The sequence below is a fragment of the Aspergillus chevalieri genome, chromosome 3 (assembly GCF_016861735.1).
Source record: "Aspergillus chevalieri M1 DNA, chromosome 3, nearly complete sequence".
NCBI classification, from domain to species: domain Eukaryota; kingdom Fungi; phylum Ascomycota; class Eurotiomycetes; order Eurotiales; family Aspergillaceae; genus Aspergillus; species Aspergillus chevalieri.
In genome coordinates, this window is record NC_057364.1 from 963,517 (window position 1) to 983,733 (window position 20,217).

Genomic DNA, 20,217 nt, shown 5'->3' on the forward strand with positions numbered 1-20,217 from the left:
TGATGCATGAGCACGTAGGTGTCTGCTGTGTTTCTTGGCAAGCAATAGTCCATAGAAGCTTAATTAGTCGCGAGGTTTGGCCTCATGTCAAGCATACTATGTATTTACTACTCTACTAGCAGTTCGCAGTCCCATGATGTAGCGTTGGCCAGTGCTGAAGTAATTACCACGTGATCACCCCGCAAATTGCCCAACCAACGCCGAGCTTTTTCCTGAAAAACAGCCCAAAGAGAGGAACCAAAAAGCCTACCGCAGCAGCAATTCCCTTCGTCCGAGACGTCGCCAAAGGTACCTAATTACTGCTTCTCAGAGGTATGACGCCGTGCATGTGCCATGGGTTCTGATCCACTGACAATTCGCCTTATTGAAAGTGAGGATTCGCCCCAGACTTAGCCTTCCGTTCGCGTTGAGGATTGGGCTATTGTCTTTTATTTCAGACCTTCATTTCTTCATTCTACATAGTCCTTCTATTCATCCTTCGTCTATTTGTCTGGCATCGTGCAAATCAATCAACTCTATCGACCGAGAATTTTGCCTCTGGTTTTGGCTCTTTTTAAGGTGTCTTTCTATCCCCGCATACTGTGGGGGAGTAGTGACGGATCTCCATTAACCACCAACCTGGATTGTTTAGCCGGGTCATAAGTCAAAGAAGAGTGATTATTGATTTATAAAGTGATTGAAAGACACTGACTCAGTGGTAAGGACAGAAGGAGTCCTCAGCTTACCTCCATTCCTCCACGGCAAACCAGTGGCTAAATCTCGTTCTCCAGTTATCCGTTCCCCCGACACATCCTGGTTCCCTCGGACGCTCCACTAAGGACTGGATTCGAGCCGTCAAAGGTTCACTCCGTACTAGACAGCCCTGGTAAGCGGCGCTGCGCTTTCTCCCCTTCTTCCGTTGTCTTTTTTCCATCGCCCCGAATGGACTCCCGTTACTCCATCTCCAGGCGGCGACTTGGCGGGGTATCTTTTCCTATATGTATATCAGTTGTTGCTCTTTATGTTACCTGCTATTCTCTTTTCCGTCCTTTAACACTCCTCACTCTGGTCTGTTGCTTGCCTGTCTTATGCTCCTGCCAATGCCCTCATACTGTTTGCACGATTGCCACTATTTCTACCGCAGTGCTCTACGTCTTTTGTCCATTCCTACCTTTCTCGCTTGTCGCTTTGCCTAGTTGATTAGGCACCTATCACCTGAAGCTTTTCTTTTCCTTTCTCGTGACCTCCAACTGACGATCATGTCTTACTCCGACATGGCAGTTCGTTTTTTTACTGCCCCCAAACCTCTCGGGGACACCATGGCTTCCCCCAGACGTCTTTCCCAACCTACTCTCGAACCCAAGATTGCATCCTCCAACAACCCGACATTAACAAACGGCGACATGTCGGCACAACCTAAGACTAACGGTGCCGCACCGGCACTTGATATATCCTCAAAAGAGAAGAAGGGTTTGACTTTCGCCAACCAAGACTCTCTTCCCAAACTACCTATCCCTGAACTCGAGAAGACCTGCAGTAGGTATTTGGAAGCTTTGTCCGCATTGCAGTCCCCCAGGGAACAAGAGGAGACCAAGGCGGCCGTGCAGGATTTCCTCAAGACCGATGGTCCTGTTTTGCAAGAGAGGCTCAAGAATTACGCTTCGTCGAAGACAAGTTACATTGAGCAGTTCTGTATGTTGCACACACCCTGCAAACGAGTGACTTGAAATGCAGACTAACAAAATTAGGGTACGATTCGTACTTGAACTTTGATAACCGTATGACATCCTACTCCGTTAAGTTTATCCTTGAGTTGGTGTACTGACAGATTTTCCAGCCGTTGTTTTGAACCTGAACCCCTTTTTCTTGTTGGAAGATGATCCGACCCCCGCACGGAACAACCAGGTAACTCGTGCTGCCTCCCTGGTTGTCTCTGCTTTATCGTTTGTCCGAGCCGTCCGGCGAGAAGAGTTGCCGCCTGACACCGTCCGTGGCACTCCTCTTTGCATGTACCAATATTCGAGATTGTTCGGTACTGCACGTGTCCCCTCAGAGAATGGCTGTGTTATCAACCAGGACCCTCGTGCTAAGCACGTCGCGGTGCTCTGCCGCGGACAGATCTACTGGTTCGACGTCCTCGATGAGAACAACGACCTGATCATGAGCGAGAAGGACATTGCGCTCAACCTCCAGGTGATTATCAATGATGCCGAGCAAACGCCCATTCAGGATGCTGCCAAGGGCGCCCTCGGTGTGCTCAGTACGGAGAACCGGAAGGTTTGGTCATCCATGAGAGACATCCTGACCAAGGATGAGGGCTCCAACAACGCGGAATCGCTGAACATCGTCGACTCGGCGCTGTTTATGCTTTGTCTCGACTACACTGAACCCCAAACCACATCGGAGCTATGCGCCAACATGATCTGTGGAACCAGCGAGGTGGTCCGGGGCGTGCAGGTGGGTACCTGTACCAACCGGTGGTACGACAAGCTCCAGATCATCGTGTGCAAGAACGGGAGTGCAGGAATCAATTTCGAACACACCGGTGTTGACGGTCACACGGTGCTGCGGTTCGCCAGCGATATCTATACCGATACAATCCTCCGATTCGCCAAGACGATTAACGGCCAAGCCCCCACATTGTGGGCAACCAGCAGCCCTGATCCGGCCAAGCGGGACCCCCGCAGCTTCGGCAACGTGAGCACCACTCCGCGGAAGCTTGAATGGGACATGGCTCCAGAGCTGAGCATCGCTTTGCGATTCGCCGAGTCCCACCTGTCCGATCTGATCCAGCAGCATGACTTCAAGGTGCTCGATTTCGAAGGGTTCGGCAAGAACTTTATCACCTCCATGGGCTTCTCTCCCGACGCGTTCCTCCAGATGGCTTTCCAGGCTGCTTACTACGGTCTCTACGGTCGTATGGAGAGCACCTACGAGCCGGCCATGACCAAGTTCTTCCTGCACGGACGCACTGAGGCCATCCGCCCAGTGACCAACGAATGTGTGGACTTCATCCAGGCCTTCTGGGGCGACAATCCTCCGGAGCAGAAAATCAACGCTCTCCGGAAGGCGACCGAAAAGCACACGGCCATCACCAAGGAATGCTCCAAGGGACAAGGACAGGACCGCCATCTGTATGCGTTGTACTGCCTGTGGCAGCGTTCGTTTGACGAGATCGCTTCGCCTACCGCCAGTGTGGATGCCACTTCCAACGGTTACTCTAGCCCCGTCGAGAACGGCTCGGTGGCCGAATCGCCCAAGGCATCGGACGCCGGGTTGTCCGAGGACGGCCTCTCCTCGGCCAACAGCTACAGCCTCCGCGGCATGCGCCCCATCCCCGCCACACCGGCTATCTTCAGCGACCCAGGCTGGGACAAGATCAACAACACGATCCTGTCGACCTCTAACTGCGGCAACCCGTGCTTGCGACACTTCGGCTTCGGCCCGACGTCCGGCGACGGCTTCGGTATCGGATACATCATCAAGGACGATTCGATCTCGATCTGCGCTTCGTCCAAGCACCGCCAGACGGCGCGGTTGATGCACACGCTCGAGCTGTACCTTCTGGAGATCCGCAAGCTGCTGCGCGCGACCACCCGCAAAACCACAAGCCCGCGCACGAGCCGCGCCCGTGAGATGGAGCAAATTGCCGAGCGATCTGACAGGGCCGAGCACCGTCGCGGCCGTATCGTCCGGGGTGATCCGAACCAGGTGTACCAGCGAGGTACCGAAACGCCGACGACTGATGGTGGAGAGCTGGAGGATGATGGCATGGGAGGATGTAAGTTCTTTTCCTTTTACACTTCGAAACAATATGCTAACTGAACTAGATGGATTCTTCGACGCAGGAATGCTCTTCCATGCTCTCAAAGGATTGAACGCTGAACGGGAACGCAGCGTTGACCGAACCGTCAAGAGGCGGTTCGTTGGAAAGAAGTTGCATTTGAATGACTATTAGCGCGCTATTCACGATTGATTCCGGGTTACCACTGGCGTATGATCTCTGGTTTTCTATTCTTGATTCCCTGCAGCGTTTGTCATGTTGATACGACATTGAATTGAATCATTACGAGTATATACACTTTGAGCTGTTGCATCATGGAACGACATTCTTGTGTTATACAGATACATGCACGAATACTGTGCCACCAATTCATGTGGTCTGACAGTGTCATAAGTCTTCGTGCCCAAAGGGATTGCGTCGGGTAGATTCCAAGGTACGATGAGAAACGTGCATCGTATGGCACATGGGCTAGGGATCCGACAGGGGTACTTGTCCGTGCTAAGGATTTGATAAGATGTTAGCCGCCATTTAGGGGTAGGGACGTGCATTAGCTGTCTGCACCTCATGCAGTTGATACGCGAGTATTCTGTATCTGCACTGGCAATTAGTAGGGTACTCTGTATTTGGCCTGTTTATCGTCATAGTGCTGTTATATCTTAGAGCATCAGGCAATACCGTGCTCGGCATAATATGAATAGCACTCTATTCCATACTCTGTGCAATGACTCATGGTTTATGCAACCAATCAAAAGCCCTGATAATGAGATCATCCGATTTTCTATTGCTGTTCCCGGCAGTACAGAATATACCATGGTCTGCGTATTTGTAGGAATGCCGGCTAGTGGTCTGCCGGTGACTGCGGCAGTCATTTGTATCACGTGATCCGATATCAAAGGAAAAGCTCTCGTTGTACGGGAGAACAAGTTTTCTGTACTGCAACACGAACGGCTCAATTATTAGCAGGTAAGTTCAATTCTTGTTAATTGTTTATTGATCTCATTTGAACGTTTGAGCACTCCTGTACTCCGTTCTCCGTACTTGTATACTCCGTACAAGCACTCTCTGCAAGCGCTCAAGCTCTCCACCGAAACCGGAGCCGGCGGCCGTGCTGGGATCTGCTGGACTGGAGAAGCCCTGAGCATATCAGGTGATTCTGTATCTAGAACGGCTCTACCTTTTTCCCGACTCACCTCCTCTCCATCTGATATCGATCTTTTTCCAGTCCAGTCCAGAACGCTTGATAACAACCATTCTTGTGTTGTATCAGGGCTGCAATTATTACTTCTCTTTGCGATTCTTTTCATCTTTTCTGTCGTTTTCTTGCTTGTGCTTTCACGCAGCAGAGAAATAACAAATAACAGATCAGGAGACTTCAACTTTCAACGACATACTTGTACCCTTCCTCCTTCAGTCGACACCTTCCCCTTCCTCCCCCGACCGCTGGGATTCCGCCTCTATCGCCGTCGATCAGCGGTCGCATCTTTCCCGACGGCGGCCTCCCCTTCCTCTCTCTCCCTCCGTCCCGTTTTGACTCCGTCCTTCCCCATCATACCGCAATGATGGCCGCCGCGCTTGAGCAACCTCTCTCCAACAAACCCGCCGCGAGCGGCTGTCCGACCACGACCGCCGATGCTGCCGCCGTTTCCTTCACGCCTCCTCAGAGTGCCAATGGCAAGAAAGAGGTCCCCGAAGGGGTGCCCTCGGAGCTGTCGGATCTGGAACTCGATCCTAAGAACGGCACGGCTCCGACGTCAGAGGACGACGACGAGGAGATTGAGCCAGACCATTACTATGGTGGTGGCAAGATCCCTGTGTTCAAGCCGGTATGTGTTGCGATGGGCTCCGGGTATATCCTGGCCTGAGTCGCAGGGCTGACAATGCTTCGGAAGACTATGAACCAGTTTCGGGATTTTCAAAAATTCATCAACAAGGTCGATAAATATGGTATGAAGGCGGGTATTGTCAAGGTTATTCCTCCTAAGGAATGGTAGGTTTTGTCAAGTCCGGTTACCCGTGATGATTACTGACAACGGTAGGGCCGATGCTCTTCCACCGCTCGACGAAGCTATCAAGAAGATCCGCGTTAAGAATCCTATCATGCAAGAATTCCATGGCTCGCACGGCACTTACACCCAGGCGAATATCGAGAAACAACGATCCTACAACCTTCCGCAATGGAAGGCGCTATGCGAGGAAAGCAGTCACCAGCCCCCGGCCCGACGAGGCGAACGACGTCGAAACCAGGAACGAGTGACTCGCGCTGCGCCGATCCCTAAACCTCAGACTACGAGTGCCTCGGCCCAGAAGCGGCGCCCTGGTCGGCCGCCCAAGCGTGCGAACCAAGTCAAGGTTAAAGAAGAGCCGGCGGATGACAGTCTCGATAAGACGAAACTCGAAGGACCTCCTACTCCCGTATCGCCCGAGTCAAACCCTGTCGAAACCAAATCCGAGGAGTTGAGCGACGGTGAGGCATTGCCGGCACCGAAACCGAAAGGAAGACAACCCAAGTCGGTGAATGCACGACGCAAGAATAATCGGGGTGACGCCGTGGACTTTGTGGATGAAGAGGCCTTCAAGGACTTTGACTACCGTATCCACGATAATGAGGACTACACGCATGAGAGGTGTGAAGAGCTCGAGACGGCATACTGGAAGTCGCTCATGTTCAACAATCCCATGTACGGTGCGGATATGCCGGGTTCGCTGTTTGACGATAATATCACCAAGTCGTGGAATGTCGCCAAACTTCCCAACCTGCTGGATGTGATAGGCCAAAAGGTCCCCGGTGTCAACACGGCATATCTCTACCTGGGCATGTGGAAAGCCACCTTTGCCTGGCATTTGGAAGATGTTGATCTCTACAGTATCAATTACATCCACTTTGGTGCTCCCAAGCAGTGGTATAGTATCTCGCAAGAAGACGCTCCTCGCTTTGAACAGGCCATGAAGAGCATCTGGACCAGCGACGCTAAAAGCTGCGACCAATTCCTCCGCCACAAAACCTACCTAGTGTCCCCTAGTCTTCTCAAATCGCAGTATGGTATCACCGTCAACAAGATGGTTCACTACGAGGGCGAGTTCGTCATCACCTATCCGTATGGGTACCATTCAGGATACAACCTGGGCTACAACTGCGCTGAGTCCGTTAACTTCGCCACGGAAAAATGGCTAGAGTACGGTCGCATCGCTAAGAAGTGCAATTGCGAAGCGGACAGCGTCTGGATCGACGTGGACGAAATTGAGCGAAAGCTGCGGGGTGAATCGACTCCAGAGTACTACTATGATGAATATTACGGGAGCGATATGGATGACCTCGAAGGTGCATCCGACCTCCTAACTCCACCGCGTAGTGTCCCCGAAAAGACGGCCAGTACTCGTGGTCGCAAGCGCAAGCATGACGGCGACCTGACCCGGACCAAGCGCATGAGGCTCCATATGGACGTTCCCAGAAGGATCCCTTGCCTGCTATGTCCCAATGACCTGGAATATGAAGATCTTCTCCCGACCGAGGATGGTCGATCGCACGCCCACCGTCGCTGTGCTCTGTATACCGAGGAGACCAGCATCCTCCGGGACGAGTCTGGCAGGGAAGCCGTGTGCGATGTGGATAAGGTCCCCAAGGCGCGCATGGGACTCAAGTGTCTCTTCTGTCGCGAAGTCCGTGGTGCCTGTTTCCAGTGCAACTATGGCAAATGCACTCGGGCATACCACGCCACCTGTGCTCTTCTGGCGGGCGTCCAATGCGAACAGGGTTCGGTCGCAGTCATTGCGGATGACGGTAATCAATACTCGATTCCCAGCGTCGATCTGAAGTGCAAATACCACCGACAGAAACGGCACCAGGTCGTCAATGGCGATTCATTCGAGCACGACCGTAAACTCCTCGACACGGCGCGGGGACTGGTTCCTGGCGATCTGATCCAGTTCCAGGCGGATAAGGAAATCAATGGAGCCGTGGTACTGGAGAATCGACCGGAGGAGTACTCATTGCTGGTCAAGATGCTTCCACGGGGGTGAGTTTTCCCTTCTGTTTCTGTGCTTTTTTGTGTTTGTGATGGTTTGATTTCTTTGTGGCTGTGATTTATTATGATTGCCCCTCCATGACCCCACCACCATTTCATTTTTGTTCCTTTATCGGAGGCTTTCACCCACGCACTTTGGTTTGACCTGATTCCTGCTTCTTACTGGCGGGTCTCGGTGGGAGAGTTGGAGTCTATTTTTTTTTTTTTATTTTTTTTAACTGACCGCATGTTGACTGACTCTTGACTCTCTAGTGATGCCATTGAGCTGCCGTACCGATGGTTGCTCATCGTTCGGAAGAGCAACTTCGCACCACTGGTTCCCGGAACTAAGCCACTCCCGGCGCATTTGGCGCGTAAACCCGAGAATCGGAAAGAGCTCGATTTGCCGGTGGCAGGTAACCCGTTTGGTGATGGGCCGTCGCCGTATCAGTGGGCCGAATTTGAGACGGTGAGCAATGCAAGCCATGTCTGGGTCCACCAGCTCCAGGGGCAGCACCGGCAGCAGCAACAGCACCAGCACCAGATCTGGTATTACTTGGGGCCATCGTCCACCGAGTGTAGGGCTCAATATACGCACAACCCTAGTGTGCCTGTCCACAATCCCCGGGCGAATTTCCTGGATAGCGTCCGGTCGCTTGGCGCGGTCAATCATTCTCAGCAGTCAGTGGCCGCGATTAATGCTAAATATGCTTGGACGAATAATAGTCCAGCAATTCTGCAACATCATGCGGTGACCCGGCTACTCCCCTCTGCTGCTAATGCTGGTGCTGCTTCCGCCTCATCTTCGGCTTATCCCCACCACCGAAAGCACAACCACCACGGCCTGCAGTACCATGCTAGTCCTACTACTAGTACTAGTACTCCTGCTATTGCTTCTGCTGCCCCTCATCATACTCATCAACAACACCAACAACTTCCGACCCAGTCTTACCTTGTCCCTGCTGCTGCCACCGCTGCCACCGCTGCCACCGCTCCTCCTGTGCAGCGTCCTCTTGCCCCTCCTCCACAGCCGCCGACGTCGCTGCACGCTACGACCACCTCTCCGTCCTCTTCTGCGATGCCGTCAGCCTATCGCTCCCTGCCAACTCAATCTGCTCGTCACGCTCCGTATCCTCAGATCACCAAGGCTCATATCCAACAACAACAACAAAATAATAATAACAACAATAATAATCACACTAACTCGCACTCCCGTTCCCCTTCCCAACAGCAACAATCACAGCAACTTCAACAACTGCCCACCAATACCTTTGCCAACGTCCGAGAGCTCATTGCCCGTCGTCGACTCGCCCAAATCACCGACCATGCCAATGTGTTCGCTGGGTATAATATCGTCAGCCCCGAGCTGGTCGTAGAGACACTGCTGGGCCCCATGGGCTCAGTACCGCCGTCCAATGGCCTGGAAAAACTTGAGCTGGCCATGGCTCAGCAACGGGTGCAACCCCGGGCGGTCGATGGGACCTTGTTGCCGTTACAGCCGCTCAACATGCGGTCGGAGGAGGTGAACCGACTGTTGCAAATGCTCCGGTTCTCGCTCGTGAGTCACCGTGAGCGACTGGACGTGCTGCAGCAGAAAAAAGAGTCGGAGAATAACAAGGCTGAATCGGTCGATCGGGGTAGTGTGGCTGCGGCCAAGATGGCTGGGAAATACGCGTTCCTTGATAAGCAACGGTCGCAAGTGCCGACCGTGTATCAGTCACCGTATGACCACCCGTCCGGTTTCACCAAGTACGCCGAGGAGGCTTTTGGTCTTATTCCCTGCGAACCCGAGCTCCCCAAGCCGTCACTGGCCAACGATTATTTCGCCAGTCTCTCGCAAGAGGACCAGGAGAAGATCATGAAGACCTGCGGTGGTTATGTGCAGCGGGCCATTGAACGTTCGGCCAGCCATAGTCGTCAAGGATCCGCGTCCAATTCCCGACTGGCGTCAGTCCTGGCTCAACAGACGGAAAATCCGACTATTGACATCACGCCGGTTGAGGACATGCCGCCGCTATCAGCGCTCGATCTGCCTCTGCACGCGGACTCACCCTGCTCAAGTTTCAGTCGGTCGCATTTGCGATTCCAGTCACCAAATGACTTCACCTCCCATGGAGTCGAATCTCACAATCATGACCACCATGAGCTCTTCGGTGACCAGCAAGCCAACATGCGGTTCTGGCAAAACGGGCCATGGGAAGCTGGCGACGGGAATACACCGAACGAGGAAAATCGACCGTTCTTTGGACCGCATGAACGACTCAAAAATGACTATGCCTCGTCGGACATATCTCTCGGTCGGGGGCCGGGGTCTTTGCACTCGGTTGACATGGCTGGTTTCGGACTAGATGCGACGGACGATATATGTGCTGAATTGAGTCCGTGAGCATGTCTTTTCTTTCCATTCGTTTTTGCTACTTGCCGTGATACGAAATCATTCATGTCTCATGTAACGATTTTCTTTTTGTTCCTTGGACTGATGACTGCATGACTGGCGTTTGATTGTTGTTGCGTTGCTGCTTTCCGGTTCAGAAAAGAGGCGATATTCATCACAGATGAGATTGGATAGATGAGGGGAGACAAAATAGAGGCAGGAAGGAGGAAGAAAAGAAAAGCGATGTGGGATATACTTGTCTACTTACTCTACGGAGTACGACACGACAGCCCCGTCCGGTTGAATTGACTACGCTGGGCCGCCATTCGTGACACCGACATTTGCTCCCGGGCTGCCCTCCCCATCACGACGCGGGGTGTTGGGCTAGCTGATTGATGCCCGGACACGCCAACGGCCCACCAGCCACCTTTCCTCCCTCTCTCTTCTCTTTCCCCTCGTCCATATGCACGCCTTGCCGGCTCCGATGAGGCAAAGGGCCTATTTCCGCCGTATGCGACGCTACGTTTACTACGTTTTACCACGTTTACATTACTCCCCCATTTACCTGTTTTCCTTCGACGTGCAGGATACGATAGACAAAAGCAGGAAAAAGAAAAGTCCACTGATCTTTGCACTTCCCTATTTCCCATTTCATTGATACCCCTGTTCCTTTCCCAACCCTTTCCCTTCCTTGTCTTCCCTTCACGGATAAATGCAATTCATGTATCCCTCCTGATGTGCCTTTTTTTTAATTTCTCTCTCGTTTGGCGCTCATCCGGGTCTCTGGTCTTGACGAAGACGCAGACAAGACCGGATGTGGCAGCCGTCACTCCATGAATATATGGGTGACAGTCGATGTGATTGACGCTTGGGCGGCATGATTCTTGGTTACCTGTGGTATTTAGAGTAGTTAGACAATGAGACCTTCGAACGGATTGGTTTCAATGATGCTCTCAGGGTATGGAGTAGTTCGTAGAATGCTTAGCAGTAGATTATACTCTCCACAATCTGGCCAACCCAGCTGTATCGGTATAAGGAATACTATTACTCCATTCTGAGGGAATATTTGCCGGTCTGATATAAAATGCTCACTGAAGCTTCGTCAATTGTCGTCCTGAGCAAATGTTTATTCTCTTGAAAACGTAGAACCATGCGCCTGCGTTTGTTTGCTAGGACATCAATACATAAAGCCTGACCGACGGACCTTTCTCTTCGAATCACCTCTGAAATCCCAGATACGCCGTCCAACATACTGGTACTGCGCTGTTTTAGTATGTAATCCTGATCCTCTTCGTCCGCACCTAACAGCAGGCCGCGCATATTCCCGATAATAATTCGATATCAGTCCAAACTCGGCCAAATGTTGGTTGTTGTCGTCTAGACTTCGAGAAACACTAGGGACAGGTGCCTTACATGGTTTCTTGAGTATGATGCGCCGGAAGTCAAGAATCAACAACTCATTCAGGCACTTTGAATCCCCTTTGACCATCCATAATCAGCAGACAAGATGACCACTAGTTGGGAAGACCTGTGAGTCTTTATATCTATTTATTCATCTATACTTTCGCTACCCGGACTCTCTTAAATATTCTAGGCCCCCTTGACGGATCTCCTCCCGAGCGTATTCAAGCAATTCGTGGCCGAACGAGATATGTCTACCGTGTCCTGCTCGAGAACGGCGAGAGCGTTATCTTCAAGCCGGCGCCTGATGAAGAACCAGCCAACAACCGAGATGCATATGTGCCTCAGGATGAGCTAGCTGTGTATAACAGATTCAAATCTCTCCAGTGCAAGTACATTCCATTTGCTATGCGTTTGTAACCGTACGTAGCCGAATGAGCTTGCTAATGGAGGATTGTGCTTCAAAGACCTTTGAAAACCTTCCATTTGATTAGAACACCAGGATTATGCTCTTTTTGCAGGCTATGTGTGCAATGGAAAGGCGTTTGGCTGCAGAATTGGTGCACCAGGACGCTGATTTCCGTAATATTGTCTCCAATCCTGCTACCCTGCAAGTGAAGATAACCGACATTGAGATATCAGAATATGGAAGGTACAAGCCACAGGATTTATGGATCTCCATGAATGCAAGCATTTCCAGGTTCTTCAATTATAGAACAGAACCCTAGGCTTCCGCTGGGCATTGTTCTCCATAATGAAATTTTGAAGAGAAGCCCATGGGACCTTTCTCTATACCTACTTGTCTTACAGTACTGCTTCTACTTGGCGAAGAAGAAAATAAGAGAACTAGTAACACGTAATTTCATAACCAAAACTAACTACTCCGAAAGCTGATGAATGTTAATTTACCTACAGCCTCCAGATCTGCAAAACTCCTTCGATAGGAGACGAGGCAGTCAGTCCATAGTGGATCTGGATACTCTCCACAATTCGGGAGAATGGATCGGACCGCTAGATCTATATCTATCAGAGTACAGAGTAGATAGTCGTAGTGACGGAGTACCAACAGTGAGAATTAATATCAGCCGCCATAAGAGATATTTGGACCATGACACACGGCTGTTATCAAGCTCCATCCCGAGACCGGCGATTACCCTTTTAACCTGGAACAAGGATAGACTTCTTATCAGCCGCAGTGATGTCGTGCGGGGTTTAGCTCAAGAGCACGTTCCAGTTGCTATCCCTGGCTTCAATCTTCAGCTCTGCATATATATCGGGTTTTGTACCTTTTATCCTATTTTGCTTAGAATGTGCTGTTATTGTTATTATTTCATGAATTGAGTTGAACATGTCCCAAAACAAAGATACCGCCGATGAGGCGTTGGCCCGTATGGGCTATCAAAGCGAATTACCCCGGAATTTGAGCATGCTAAGTATTCTCGGGCTGTACACGCGACACTCCCCGGATATATCCAAAGTTGCCAATGCTAATACGAAATGAAGGTCATTCGCAATTATGGCCGCTCCCTTTGGTCTCAGCACCACCCTCACCATCACCTTAACAGACGGCCAAGCCGTCTCCGTGATCTGGGGTTGGGTACTAGTCACTCTCATCTCCACCGGAATCGCAGCATCCCTCGCTGAAATCTGCGCCGTGTACCCAACCGCCGGCGGCGTATATTACTGGAGCGCGATGCTCTCAACCAGCGAATGGGCGCCCATAATGTCCTTTATTGACGGGTGGTTAACACTAGTTGGCAACTGGACGGTCACACTGAGTATTAACTTCAGTGGAGCGCAATTGATTCTCTCGGCAATTAGCCTGTGGAGGGAGGACTTTGTAGCTAGTGCATGGTTGACGGTCGTCGTGTTCTGGGGGGTTATGGCGTTTTCTGTGCTGGTGAATGTGTTTGGGAAGAAGTATTTGGATCTGTTCAATAAGGTGTGTATCTTTTGGACAGCGGCGAGTGTCATTGTTATTATGGTGACGGTGTTGGTGATGGCGGGTGACGAGGGGAGGAGGGATGCGAAGTGGGTTTTTGGGCATTATGATGCTTCAAAGAGTGGGTGGTAAGTTGTCTCTGCCCTTGTGATCTCACCTTTCTGGGTGCTGACGGTGCAGGCCTTCCGGATGGGCATTCTTCGTCGGCCTCCTACAAGCCGCATACACCCTTACAGGCTATGGAATGGTAGCATCCATGTGCGAAGAAGTACAGAACCCTCATCGCGAAGTCCCCAAAGCCATCGTCCTCTCCGTTGTTGCAGCCGGCATCACCGGCGTCGCCTACCTAGTGCCCCTTCTCTTCGTCCTCCCTTCAATCCAGCGCCTCCTCGAGGAACCCAGCGGCCAGCCCGTCGGTCTCATATTCAAGCTTGTTACGGGGTCCCCAGGCGGAGGATTTGGTCTTCTGTTCCTGTTGCTGGGGGTTCTGCTGTTCGCCGGAACAGGTGCCCTGACAGCTGCAAGTCGCTGCACCTACGCCTTCGCGCGCGACGGTGCAATCCCAGGCTTCCGTCTCTGGCGCCGCGTCAACCCCAAGCTCGACGTCCCCATTTATGCCATCCTCCTCTCTGCAGCTGTCGACTGTCTCCTCGGCCTAATCTACTTCGGCTCCGACGCAGCCTTCAACTCGTTCACGGGCGTCGCGACGATCTGCCTTTCAACCTCCTATGGCCTTCCGATCCTTATCTCCATGATCCGTGGCCGGCAAGCAGTGAAGCACTCGGGCTTCTCGCTGGGGCGGTTCGGATATGCAATCAATGCGATCACGGTGTGTTGGATTGTGCTTGCGGTTGTGCTGTTTTGTATGCCTGTTTCACTGCCCGTGAATGCTGGGAGCATGAACTATGCGAGTGTTGTTTTTGCGGGTTTCGCGGCGATTAGTGTGGTGTGGTACTTCGCATACGCGAGGAAACATTTTACGGGGCCGCCGGTGGGTGAGGAGGAGTCGGGGGTTATGACGGGTAAGGCGGTGGATAATATAGAAGCTGAGCCAGAGAAGCAGAAGGGTTGACCCTCTACTATTTATCTACGACTACATATACAGTGTAAAATAGACCTGTTATACTATTTTGTTTATGAACTATATCCGGAGTGTTCAATATTTAATTCATAATACCCCTGGACTCAATCACAAGTATCCAACCTCCGAGAGCCGCGGTCCAACAATTCCACGCCACGACAGACAAGCAGCGATAAACATTCTGTCAATTTATCATTCGTGTTTTATTACTGCTTAATCTATCCTACAGCGCAGAAACACGTTTTTCTTGCATAACCTCACATTTGCGATTCATACCCAGCATATTTGTTTATCTGCGCGTGCAGTGACAGCTCCCGAAGTCCGGGGAAGAAGCTTTTGCCCTTTCATTCATTCCTTCGTTCATTCTTCTTCGGCTGTACCTGCGTTGGATACCGTGTATCTATATACCTTACTCGATTCTATCAATACCCGATGCTTACCGCATGAGCCTATTATCCATGCCAGACACCGCCGGATGAAGATACCCGGAGTTCGAGTTCGCAGTGAACCTACCTAGAATCATGTCGGATTCCGTTGGTGCGTTCTCTCCCCTTATTCAGTGTATTCATGAAACAAGTTAACCTAAGGGATGTTGTATTAGATCGCGTTTTCGTCCATGCCTTGAATACCGTTAAACGCATCCCTCGGACGGGCACCGCGCGCCCTCCGACGGCGGAGCGATTGAAGCTATATGGATTATACAAGCAGAGCATGGGTAAGTACCGAGGATGGCGTGAACAGGAGATTATTGTTAACAAAGGAACAGAAGGAGACGTCGAAGGAGTCATGCACCGTCCCGTCGGGAATACAACAGATGTCTACGCGGAGTGCGAGAAATGGTATCAACCCCAATCCCGAATCCTACATACTATACAGCAACTAACGAAGTGAAAGGGACGCCTGGTTCGCCCAACGCGGCGTTTCGCGCACAGAGGCCAAACGCCGCTACATCTCCACGTTAATCGAAACCATGCACCGCTACGCGTCGCAAACTCCCGAAGCGCGCGAACTCGTGGCAGAGCTCGAGTTCGTCCGGGACCAAATTAAGACCAACACCGCACATTTGCCGCTATCATCGCCGTCCTCACCTGGGTCAGGAAGTCATGGGATGTCGCATACGCAGAGAGTTGGGGTTCCGCCGCTGTCGCCGCCGGAGGTACGGCAGTCGCAGTTGCAGGCGTATTCGCAGTCGCGGTTATTGCAGCATCAGCAGCAACAACAGCAACAGCAGAGGGGATATGCAAATATTGGGGGGCGGTTAGCGCAGCCGTATGAGGATATGGTTGCTATTGCTACTGCGAATAATGGAAGGGGAGAGTCGTCAAGGTTACGAGTGTTGAGTCCTGTTAGTCAACCGGATGAGATATACCAGCGGCGGGGAAGGCGGATGCAAGATTATGAGGATAACGGGAGCCAAGGTCAGCACCTCGATGACGAAGACGAGGAGGAGGAGGAACAATACGAGGAGGCGCAGGATACTCTTTACGATGAAAATGACGACAACGACCAGCATCACAGCAAACATACCTCCGATGAGGAGCTCAACCAAGATGGCGAAAACTCGTCATCCTCTGTCCAAAAACATCACGGCAGCAAACCGTCCCATAGTAACGATAACAACAACGACAGCACCCGCAAAAGAAGCAAAACATCAGACACTCGTCGCTGGCGACGGAGAGTCGAGCAGGCCTTGACTAAAATGACCGCTGAGATCGCTGCTGTTCGCGAACAAATGGAAACCCGCGCCATCCAACAGCGTCGCCGCAACAGCGCGTGGGCTTGGGTGAAATGGCTGGCGTGGATAATCCTGCGGCAGGTTCTTTGGGACTTGGCGGTGCTGGCGATGCTGTTGATTTGGATGCGGATTAAGGGGGACAGACGGGTGGAGGAGAAGTTGAAGAAGGGGTGGAGTGAGGTGAGGAGAATATTGGGGAGGTTGAGGATGCCGAGGGGGCATTCTGGGGTTATGTTGCCATAATATCTCTTGCATGATTTCTTTTGTTAAATACCTGTACTCTGGCCGTTCTTTATGTTTTCTTGGTTATATTATATTCTAGTATATATATATAATTGGAGATTATTTGTATATTGCCATCGTTACTACGCTGAACCAAGATGAATTGAAATCTTGATAGATGAAGCACTCAAACCCATACCATTGATGCTAATATATACAAAAATAAGTGCCCAGAACCAGGAAAAAGAAACCGAGTAAGGAAAGGTAATACAGTTCATTCTAGTACTGAGGACCGGCGTATTGAGCATACAGCTGCTTGGGCCGGAGATGTACAGGAGTCTGATTCTCCGGAGCACCGGGGATAGTCTTCTTGAGACCCTGGATGAAGTTAGCACGGCAAACAGTAATGTTGCAAGGCAAGAAAAAACGCACCAGCTTCTCAAAAACACAATTGTTCAATTCCATCTCGGGCCTGCGGCATTCCCACAGGTTGTGGTTGTTGTTCTCCAGACACTCCCAGTGGGCAGTGAACTGCTTCAAGCAGTTGGTGTTGATATCCTTGATACTGCACAGAGTCAGCACTTCCCCAATCACCAATCAACATCAGACAAAAGTGTAGACGTACACACTAGCCGCACAACGAGTGACCTTACGACCCTCCTTCAAACATTCCAATTCCCCGCGTCCATTCGCCTCGCTCTTGCACTTCATGTAATCGTCATTGAATGCCCGGCACCGATCTCCAATGAAATAAGCTGCGCTCGTCAACGGCGCCGACGTAGCTCCGACCTCTTCGACCTTGGGGATATCGGCGGGCATCGGGGTGGTGTCCACCAGGACACTCTGGTTGAAGCTGCGTTCATTAGCATTCTTTGCTGGCTTTGCGTTGTTCTGAGATTGTGAGGGGTAGTGCATACCGAGGTTCTCTGTTGGCCATTTTGATCGTCTGACTGACACCTGTAAATGTCCGCTGCTCGAGGGAGATGGAGGGTGTATTCAGAATGACCGCGAGTGAGAGCTGTGAGGTTGGATCGGAATTTGCTTTACCGTGATTGGCTGTTTCGGTGATTAGGTAAGCGGCTCTGCAATGTAAATGCTTCAATGGACAGTAAACATTGTTTATGGTGGGATTGACACTAGAAAATGGTTATTATAGAAATTGGGGGCCTATAGCTATTTGATATTGGATTGATTTTATCAATCCTAAGGAGCAATGCTCTTTTGGTTGTCACGGACAAAACACGTGACCGCCGCCGAAAAAACAATGGCCGCAGCTCCCAGGAAGCTTCCCGTTCAGTGAGAGACAGACTGAAGTGACAGGCTCGCTTTCCGCGCCGGTGTCCAACGCCTGTTCTTTCATTGTTTGCTCTACGCCAATGCGATTCTGAGGAGTCGTTTATTTCTGTTTTCTCTAATTCTAATCAAGTCGTTTTTGCAGCGCGCGCGATACCGGAGGTTGTTGTTCTTTTTTTCTGCCGGACAACTCGTTGCTACCCGGACCTTCCAATTTCCTCATCGCTTCTCAAGTCGCAGTAACCTTTTTTCTATCAAGACCCCCGAATAGACCGAAACAATGTCCCTGTTCGGGAACACACCTTCTGCCGGTGGTGGTGGCGGGCTATTTGGCTCCTCCACCGCCAATAAACCCAGTCTTTTTGGTTCGAATACAGGCACGACCGGTACCCAGCCTAGCGGAGGAGGATTGTTCGGTTCGACGCAGAATAACCAGGGTGCGACTGGTGGTACTGATGGTGGATTGTTTGGTTCGACACCGCAGAATAACCAACAAGGTGCTACGGGAGGTGGCTTGTTTGGATCGACGACGAACCAGCAGAGTTCGGCCGGCGGTGGTGGGTTATTTGGGTCTTCGACGACGCAGAACCAGCCCTCTGGCGGTGGTTTGTTCGGTTCCTCTACAACGCAGAATCAGCAGCCTTCTGGGGCCGGCCTGTTTGGTTCTACAACGACACAGAATCAGCCCTCCGGTGGTGGTGGTGGTGGTGGTGGTGGTGGTTTGTTTGGCTCATCGACAACGCAGACTCAACCTTCAGGCGGAGGCTTGTTCGGATCTACGACTCAGCAGAAGCCTGCTAGTGGCCTCTTTGGCGGCGGCGGATTAGGTGGTCAGCAACAGCAAACCGGAGGTGGTCTCTTTGGCGGTGGACAACAACAACAACAACAACAACAACAACAACCACAAACTGGCGGCGGTTTATTCGGGACTAGCACACAACAGCAACCTCAACAGCCAGTGCAACAGAGTATGTTCGGAAATACTTCATTGGGTGGCCAGCCACAGCAGGGACAGCAACCTCAATTGGGACAGAGCACTGCGCAGCAACCGGGGTCTAGTCTTTGGTCGCCAGGTCGTGCTGTGACGGGAGTGCACAGAACCGTGCCGATGCAGATGCAAATTATCAAGGACAAATGGGAGAGCACGAACTTTTCTTCTCCCTTTAGAACATACCTGTACAACAACGTTGGCGAAGATGCGGCACCCTTCTATCAACCCGGTCCTGAGGACGACGAGGCAAAATGGGAAGAAGCTTTGCGGCAGAGACCTTCGTCAGGAAACGTGCCTGTTCTTGTGAGAGGATTTTGGGAATTGGGAAAGCGCGCCCAGAGGCAAAAGGACTTCTTGACCATGATGCAAAACCGTCTCCACGAAATCAACAACTGCCTCTCTGACTTACTCTCCCGCCATGACTTGAAGATCTCCGTCAAGATTGCCGACTGCCGGCGAAAGCATATCGTCCTGAGCAAGCGATGCCTTGCGCTCGCAGCCAAGACGCAAGTTCTGCGAAACCGTGGCTACGCGATGGATGATTCAGAAGAAGAACTGAAGAAGAAGCTTGCCCAGCTGGAGCGTTCTGTCTTTGACCCAACACTGAATGGACGTGGAGAGGAAATCTGGGCGCGGATGCTGGCGATCCGTGAGCACTCGAAGCGTCTGCAGGTTGAGATGGACCGGGCTGGTGCGAATGCGGTTACGCATAGTGAGGATGAACTGGACGAGAATACCATGAAGACTGTCAAGAAGGTATGGACTTTGCGAACTTTTAACTATTGGGTTGAAACTAACTATTATACTAGATCCTTGACGATTACCACGCTCAGATCCATCACTTGCAGAAGGAATTGAGTTCGGTCAAGAAAGACTATGAGGAGGCACAGAAGGCGCAGGGACTTGCCGATTAGATTTCTTTTCTCTTATTTTGGGCTCATACAACATTTGTCTCGCTATGTGATATGCTTCCTCTGTTCCTCTTGTGTATGCATGGTAATAAGTAATTCGGTACGAAAACATTCATGTAATGAAGCAACGGAGTTATGGAGGCCGTCTGTCAATTGACCAATTCCCGTCCTATAAGTAGCAAGATCATGCTTTCCATTTTCTATATCCATGACCCAAGACAAACGAAAAATGTACAATACTAATACATCATGTCATGACTCCCATCAGTCAAGGGGAGGGAAGCATTAGACCATGTAGCATATCTATGTATGTCATTGTTTCATGACAGCCATTCCATCAGGGCCTTTTCAAATTTTCAGATATCATCAGTTGGTTGGAGCGGGTGAAGTCGTGACGGGGGAGGCAGTTTAGAGGAACTTCTTGACGAAGTCAACGGCGAAGGGGGCTATAGTTGAAAACAGCCAGTTAGTCAGGATGTGCCCTAGACAAATAGGACGAAGGG

The 20,217-nt window shown here is 51.2% G+C and overlaps 6 protein-coding genes across 6 annotated transcripts; 5 read left to right on the plus strand and 1 right to left on the minus strand.

Moving 5' to 3' along the window:
* Positions 1–1,238: 1,238 nt before the first annotated feature.
* Positions 1,239–3,937, plus strand: ACHE_30352S (choline/carnitine O-acyltransferase; the record flags this gene model as incomplete). Its single annotated transcript, XM_043276960.1, has 4 exons — positions 1,239–1,671; positions 1,728–1,757; positions 1,817–3,760; positions 3,810–3,937. The coding sequence occupies 4 exons, from the start codon at positions 1,239–1,241 to the stop codon at positions 3,935–3,937; spliced, it is 2,535 nt and encodes an 844-aa protein (XP_043134887.1).
* Positions 3,938–5,319: 1,382 nt separating this feature from the next.
* ACHE_30353S (putative jumonji family transcription factor) lies at positions 5,320–10,150 on the plus strand (the record flags this gene model as incomplete). Its single annotated transcript, XM_043276961.1, has 4 exons — positions 5,320–5,586; positions 5,653–5,750; positions 5,800–7,776; positions 8,038–10,150. 4 exons carry the CDS (start codon positions 5,320–5,322, stop codon positions 10,148–10,150), a joined length of 4,455 nt encoding a protein of 1,484 aa, XP_043134888.1.
* Positions 10,151–12,965: 2,815 nt separating this feature from the next.
* ACHE_30354S (putative GABA permease) lies at positions 12,966–14,553 on the plus strand (the record flags this gene model as incomplete). The annotated part of the gene is made up of 3 exons (XM_043276962.1): positions 12,966–12,985; positions 13,043–13,609; positions 13,662–14,553. The coding sequence occupies 3 exons, from the start codon at positions 12,966–12,968 to the stop codon at positions 14,551–14,553; spliced, it is 1,479 nt and encodes a 492-aa protein (XP_043134889.1).
* Positions 14,554–15,083: 530 nt separating this feature from the next.
* ACHE_30355S (acyl-CoA-binding domain-containing protein) lies at positions 15,084–16,540 on the plus strand (the record flags this gene model as incomplete). Its single annotated transcript, XM_043276963.1, has 4 exons — positions 15,084–15,099; positions 15,164–15,277; positions 15,329–15,401; positions 15,457–16,540. The coding sequence occupies 4 exons, from the start codon at positions 15,084–15,086 to the stop codon at positions 16,538–16,540; spliced, it is 1,287 nt and encodes a 428-aa protein (XP_043134890.1).
* A 258-nt stretch (positions 16,541–16,798) lies between these two features.
* On the minus strand, positions 16,799–17,456 carry ACHE_30356A (coiled-coil-helix-coiled-coil-helix domain-containing protein; the record flags this gene model as incomplete). The annotated part of the gene is made up of 4 exons (XM_043276966.1): positions 16,799–16,897; positions 16,952–17,084; positions 17,145–17,372; positions 17,437–17,456. The coding sequence occupies 4 exons, from the start codon at positions 17,454–17,456 to the stop codon at positions 16,799–16,801; spliced, it is 480 nt and encodes a 159-aa protein (XP_043134891.1).
* Positions 17,457–18,092: 636 nt separating this feature from the next.
* ACHE_30357S (putative nucleoporin) lies at positions 18,093–19,717 on the plus strand (the record flags this gene model as incomplete). The annotated part of the gene is made up of 2 exons (XM_043276967.1): positions 18,093–19,559; positions 19,613–19,717. The coding sequence occupies 2 exons, from the start codon at positions 18,093–18,095 to the stop codon at positions 19,715–19,717; spliced, it is 1,572 nt and encodes a 523-aa protein (XP_043134892.1).
* Positions 19,718–20,217: the final 500 nt, after the last annotated feature.